Source organism: Alligator sinensis, unplaced genomic scaffold (genome assembly GCF_000455745.1).
Source record: "Alligator sinensis unplaced genomic scaffold, ASM45574v1 scaffold1296_1, whole genome shotgun sequence".
Taxonomy (NCBI): domain Eukaryota; kingdom Metazoa; phylum Chordata; order Crocodylia; family Alligatoridae; genus Alligator; species Alligator sinensis.
Window position 1 is genome coordinate 50,581 of NW_005842865.1, and position 6,880 is coordinate 57,460.

General features: G+C 52.8%; 1 protein-coding gene across 1 annotated transcript in view; it reads right to left on the minus strand.

The window, feature by feature from the left end:
* Window positions 1-6,880, minus strand: part of SMARCC1 (SWI/SNF related, matrix associated, actin dependent regulator of chromatin subfamily c member 1) — a gene marked incomplete at its 5' end in the record, with an annotated part of 138,659 nt that overhangs the window by 2,646 nt on the left and 129,133 nt on the right. The window contains one exon of the mRNA XM_006035676.3: window positions 927-1,103. Within this exon, the coding sequence (XP_006035738.2) occupies window positions 927-1,103 (177 nt within the window). The remainder of the gene's footprint in view (window positions 1-926; window positions 1,104-6,880) is intronic.

The following is a 6,880-nucleotide window of genomic DNA, read 5'->3' on the forward strand; positions in this document are numbered from 1 at the left end:
GGGATGCTCACTACAGGGAAGAAGTCAGCAATTGCAGCAAGGCAGAAAAGGCTCGGGATGTCTATTTAGTACAGAGGTGGCAAACCCAGGGGTGGTGGATGTTAACAGGGGAGAAGGACAGGGGGAGAGAGCATCAGAGAAGGATGGAAGCAGCACAGGAACGAGAGCTCCCTGCAACAGCAGGCCTGAGGAATCACAATCCTTGGCCGGCAGAAACCGTGGGGTCAGGTACCCCGCTACAGCAGCTATTCGCACAGGCTACCTGCTCAGGGGCATAAACGCTGCCAGGCCAGTGGCAGCTCGTACGGCCCCGTGTCTGGTTCGAGCTAGGGGCCAGGATGACCGGCTCATGACGAGGGAGCAAGAACCCCAGGCTGGTACAAAGCCTGCTTCTTTGGCTTATGGGTAGCTCCAGGGTGCTGGTTTGCTCAAGTGATCCTGGCACAAGGTCTAAAGACTTTGGGGCCAGATCTGCAGCTGGGGAAATGGGGCTTGTGGTTCATCTTCTGTCCAAGGCATGCACATTTGCATTAGCTCTTGGGTTTTTCACTTCTTCCCGCAGACAGGTTCCACAGGGTTAGTTTTTCTGAACTGCATTAAAAAAAAACAACCTAAGGCCCAATCATCTAGGAATTCAGCTGTAGCTATTTCTCAGACCCCCTTCCGAGAGCTATTTTAGATGAAACGGAAAGTGGTTTTAAAGGCGCTGTACTCGCCATTACAGCCCCTACAAATCAGAAGTGGACAACAGCATGTGGCAGGAGTGGGGTGGGGGGAGAGGCAGGTTTAAATCTTCCAGCAGACTGCTGCAGACATCCCCAAACACGCAGCTCCGACAGTCCCCGCAGAAACAAAGGGGCATGAATGACAACCAATCACTTTTCTAGTGACCGTGAGACAAGGAACGGGGAAGCAGAGCCACTTACACATGCCGTTCGGAGCTGCGAGGGGAACGCGAGGTCCGATGATGTTTCCCGACATGGGCGGCATGCCCGGGGGTGCAGGGCCACTGCCTGGCGGGTGGATGTTGGCAGACACGCTTGGCATCATCCGGCCCGGCACGGGCTGCCCAGGTATCATCGCACCGGGTCCTGGCATCTGACCTGTGGAGCGTTAGAGACAGAATACGATGAAACTCATCTGAAACACTTGCACGAGCTGAAGAGAAAAGCAGTGGCCTAACCGCTCTCCGGGCAGAAAGAAGCACAGACAGCTTGCGCGCTTGCAGCCCTCTCCCTGCACTCCAAGTGCCCCCCGCGACCGTCCCAGAGGAAAAGCCTCCCCCCTCCCCACTCAACACACTGCTCTCACGAGGGACTGCAGTGTGCTCGGACCGTGCCCAAAAACCATGACTAAACAGTGGCTCCTAAGTGAGCCGATAACTCGATTTGGCTGGAGGCTGGGTAAGAAGCAGCTGCTTGTGAACTTCATGAAGGTACAAGGGACTGACTGCATTGGAAAAACCAGGTTTCCAACAGCAAAGCCCTTGGCCACTGGACTAATGGCTTCATTTAATAGCAGGAGGGAAGCCATGCAGCTACAAGTTGCACTGTGCAGCAGTTGCAGTATTAAACTCATTCTTGGGGGGGAGGGGAAGGCCTCCTTAATAAGCCTTCCTTGTGCTAATACCCTTGCGAAAGCAGCTTCTCAAAGATTTACACTTCAGAAGCACCAAGAAACATTTCCAACTGCAGCTGCAGACACCTACAGCTCTCAGACTGGCTTCTCAAACCACATATGAAGAGATATTGCTTCATAATCTGATTACATTTATTTTTTGAGGGATCAACGCGCACACGTTATATAGGCATGGTATCTTAGTCAGGAAAGCAGCTATTAAGACACAAATTGCAGCTACTTGCAATAAAGATTTCATTCCTTCCCACGTCCCAGGTAATTATGTACAATAAAAGGCGATTATAGAAGCCCTTCAAAATAACCGTGCACCTCCTTTGGAAGAAGATTCTCTACTGCAGGATGTACACCGAGAAAGAATAGAGGCTATGATGGACGTTAAAAGCCAGGAAAATTTACAACTGCATTTAGGACAGAGTCCATTTGGCACAAGGAGCTACTTCTCAAGCTCCTGCTGGAGCTCTGCAACTGGAAGGAGGCTGCAGCGGAGGAGTTTGTCAGCACCTGTAATTCCTTTTATTAAGGGATGAAGAGTGTTAGCACCTGTAACTCTCTTAATTAAGGGATGAAGAGTATATTTACAGTCTCTCAGATGTGCTGGCACCTTGGACAGCATCACACGCGGCTACATCAGGCTGTTAACACCCCAGGTGTCACCCGGTGCCTGCCAGCTCCCTGAAATCCAGCCCTCTCCCTCCTGTGCTGCTCCAAACCAAGCAGCATGAGGACCGAATCAGGGCTGAACAGAGAAGCATTCGGGAATCAAGTCGTGTGCAAGAATCGACGGAGACCGGGAGGCACCACAGGTGCGGAGAGGCTACCTCGCCAACCCCATGGCTCTGCAAGGGCTGCCTTTGCATGAGGACCCTGGAGAAGTTGGTGCCTCTGGTGTTCAACTCTGGACCGGCATGAAACAGCTGCATCTGCCGCGAGGTGCGACAGCTCAGTCATGCTAGGAGGCGTTGTTAGCTGTGCTTGTAAGGGAGTCGCCACGCTTCCCGTCACCTCAGCTCCCTCCCCAAGCCCCGAGTCCTGGGGCCGAGGGGAAGGGGCTGGGGAGCAAGTGCAGCGGCAGCTCCTGGACAGCAATCAGTACTGACCGAGTCTTTGAGGAGTAACAACGTTAGGGTGTTACATGAGACACCGCCTTGCCTGGGAATTTCAGGGAAGGCAGCTGAGCAGTTTGCATGTCTTTCAAACCCTCAACAGGGCCTGGACTTGTAGGTGAATGCAGGGCACCGGTCCTGGGTAACCCAACTGGTACCACCAACAGCTCGGCTACTTGAAGAGCCCGACTAGGCTCGGGGAATCCAGACAGGTAGCTACTCGCTCTGTGCAACCACCAAGGCAGTCTGCATCTGCTGCTCAATGGCAGAGGTACCCAATCCCATTAGCTGGAAGGCACAGAAGAGGAGGATTAAGGTAACGTCATGCCATAATTAGAGAGAGGTAGTTAGCCCTGATAGTCTGAAGTCAGGCAGGAGGCAGGGCAGGGCAGAGCCGCACCCTACAGACTAACTCATCCCAAATGCATAAGCTCTCATAAGCGACTGCTCACTTCCATGTACTTTGCTGTACTTACGAGAGCTATGGATCTCCAAATTAGCCCATAAGGTGCAGCTCTGCCCTGCTTAATGCCACAACGACCAAGTTCTCTAACAAGCCTGCAACACGCTGCGAGTCAAGCTATCCAATCATTTGAGCAGAGCTAACTGCAGCCAAACAGGGTTTTGGGAAGGTGCTTTTTAAAAAAAATTTTAATAAGGGGAAACGCAACAAGAAGCTTTTTGGAGACGGACACAGGAGAGCAAGTTGCAAATGCACTCACACACGTACTGCATGTGACTTGTGGCCGGTGGCCTGACATTTTCCTTGCTACGTGTGACAGAGCAGCAGCAGCTGACCAGAAGGCCACGGAGGGTCAAGACCCCTCCCTTCCGAAATCAGCAAGCCAGCTTCCACGCCAGTGATCACACGCAGGTGGATGCGACAGACCACGGCTTCCCCAGTCAGGGGCCCACAAGACAAATGAAATGGCAGACTCCTTAAGGACTCTTCCCACAGGATTCAGCAGTCTGCCAAGCTGCTGAGTACGCATAGGATGTCATCCATCCTCGGCACGCACCATACAGGTGAGTATGGCCCGTAGCGCCAGAGCTGTACATGTCCAGAGAGAGGAGACCCGATTTCAGACAAATTCAGCTGGAAGGTGCCCAGCTTGGCTCAACCCCCCCACCCGGAGTAGCAAGCAGACGGCAGGAGCAATGAAGCGTTCCTCAGCTTGGAGCACGGAGGACTTAAGCAGACACAGCATGAATTTACTGCCGCTGGCATCCGCGTGTCCGTTTTGGGCCAGCTCATTCATTAGAGATGAGAAGCAGGCAGCAAGGGCAAGGCCGAACACGGCAGGCAGCGTGAGAACACGCCACCACCGAGGGCTGCAGCCACTCAGGGATCGAGGCTGAGAGACACAGCAAGCCATTAGCATTAGAAATGGGTCACGACTTAACAGGATCCACTGCCAGTCAGAGGTAAGGGAAAGCTCCAGAGCATCCTTGGGTTTGAGAGCCCCCTTTCTCCCACCCTCTGGGAGCTTGTGGCTCCAAACAGGTGAAAACGGCAGGAAGAAGTGAAGCAAACGCCTCCTTCTCCCTTTTGCAAGGCAGCCTACGTGCCTCGCAGATCAATTTAACCAGCATGTGTGAGCTCGGCTGTACCTTCTCCCCATCCCCCAAGCCCCTGCTGCTCGCGGGTGTGGGAACGCACCTGGGCCTTGCAGCAAAGCCCGCGTGAGAGCATGAGCGCCGAGGTAAGCCGAGGTCACTTGGTCAGTGCCAGGCGCCAGGATTCTCCGCTGATTTGCATGAGACAGATGTGGGAACCGCCTTGCATCAAGAGGCTAAAAAGGTCACTGCACGCAAACGGCCGCAGAGAGCAGCTTGGATTACAGCGGTGGGGAGAACCGGAGAAATGCTGAGAGAGCGAGACGAACAGCCGGGGACGGTTTCCAATCCCGCCAGGGGAAGAGGGCGCGAGGCTGAGCTGCTGACTGAAATAGCTGGGCTCTTCCCCTCCCTTACTCCACAGCCTGCTGTTCCTAGGGCTGCAGCTGCCATTCTTCTGCTCTGTTTACCTGTTCCCCTCCACCATCTTGACGGTAATGAGCCCTCCAGGAGCAGCCTGCAGCTTCAGGGGCTGCCTTTCCCAATGCAGCTAATTCCCTGAAACCCAACACAGGGACACACAGACGGCAGAGGTCATGCTCAAGTTTCCTCTGCCATGCACAAACACAGGTAATGGTTATTGGTCTATCCTGACATATCCCACGTTCCCATCAAGGGCAGGACACGGCCCTTTTTAGCAAAAGACCAACGGAAGGATCTACACGTGCAATCAAAGTCCAGATGAGTCTTGAAAAGGGGGAGAAGCTTCTGCCCCGAGTATTACGAGTCGTGTTAGGCACTGGGGCAGTGTGTGCCAGCCATTCACTCTGGACAGCGGGGTCCAAACCTGGATTAGCTCACAGGTGAAACAAGCTGTGTGCACACGTGCCTCGCGGTCTGGCACGCAGGTGGTGGTAGCTCACAACCTGGGGCCTGCAGGGAGTCTGGGCAGGTCCGGTCTGAAGGGCCTTTGCAGAGCCAACAAGATGTGTGGCTCAAGCCGGTGCATGCACTCTCACTCTTTTTTTTTTAAATGACTGGTCAGAAGTAGTCAGATCAGCACCACCACGCCCCTGACTAAGCATCCCGTGTCCGATACAAAGGCACGTGTGCCCGATGCAGCTGGAGAAAGGTGGTCAGAGAAGCGGCAAACGAGGCTGCCGTCAGCAGAGGGGTGAAGGCACAGGAAACAACCTTGTGCCAAGGTAAGAAACAGGAGGAGGAGGAATGAAGTTACGAGGGCCTTTGTAGGACAGGAAGTTTGTCTCAGAGGTGATGGAAAAGAGGGGAGCCTGGGAAGGGGCATAAATGGGGGGAGAGGGGGAGTGACAAGCCAGGAGGAGGATTTTATGATGCAATTTGCGGGGACCTGAGGGGGTGCGACTGCAGTCGCCGAGCCCTGGGAGAAGGAGATGCCAAAGCAAGATGGTCAGGGAGGATACGAGAGAGGATCCTGGAGATGGGATGCAGGAAGAAACACCAGCGTTCAGACCTGTGGTTCTCAACTTGGTTGGAGGCAGCAGAACCTGGTGGAGAAGCAGAGGTAAGCCGACGCGGCACCAACAGCGGCTCTCAACCAGGCTGCCTCCACATTCAGAAAAGTGACGGAGGGATGCCTGGATCTTGGGAGGTTGGGAACCACTGGTCTAGACCATGGCTGTGGGTTAGAGAGAACAAAGTCAAGGGCAAACTCCAGATGCGAGCAATTCCACCGGCCTGGAAAAGGAGGAGGGGACAGGCACCCAGCTGGAGACCGGCATTTGCCACGGAAGCAGAAGACTGTTGCCAACAGTGCTCATCTTGATACCAATCAGTGTCAGGTATTTCTATCCTGATTAGCAAGCTGTGTTATTACTTGCATCTATTAGGCAATTATTATTGACAGATGAAAAAGAGAAACCTTCTGAGCTGCGGTGAAGCCCGGGCCTTGGTTGAATTAATGGAGTGTCACCCATGTTGTTAAAGACAATCTGCCTCAACTTTTACAAACCTTTGCTCTCCAAGACATTGCCCTTGTGAGCCGACTTCTTGAATTCGACTCGAGCGGTGCTCAGAAGACCGCTGTGTCTGACTTAACGTTACAATTAATTCTGCAGATATTTGTTCCTTGCCAAACGAAGACTCGAGTTGTAGCACTGTTTCGCTATACGCTCCGCCTCTGAGCTGAGGTCCCCAACCCAGCCTGTAGAAGCTGCCTGCAGCTGAGGAGAAGGGGAGCTTTTTATTCCTTTGCATGCTGCTGCAGCAGTACAGCTATTTTATTTCAGAACTGGCTGAAGATGTTTGCAAAAAATAATCGTCCTCTCACCATCATCATGAATTTCACAATACATTAGTGTTCATTTATCAAACCCCACCAACCCCAAACAGGATTAAGCAATTGGACTTCACTACTGTCAGTATGGCCAAATGAAATATTCTTTCTACAGTGATCAGATGCTTTTTCACTTAAAGATGTAGCTTCAGTAAGACAGGGGCTAAAGCAGAAAATGTTGAAGTGTGACCTACATAGGGGAGACAGCTCAGGAATAGCAGGCACGTGAGGAGATAAAACAGAAAGGTTTGCTAAAATTGGTTTTATC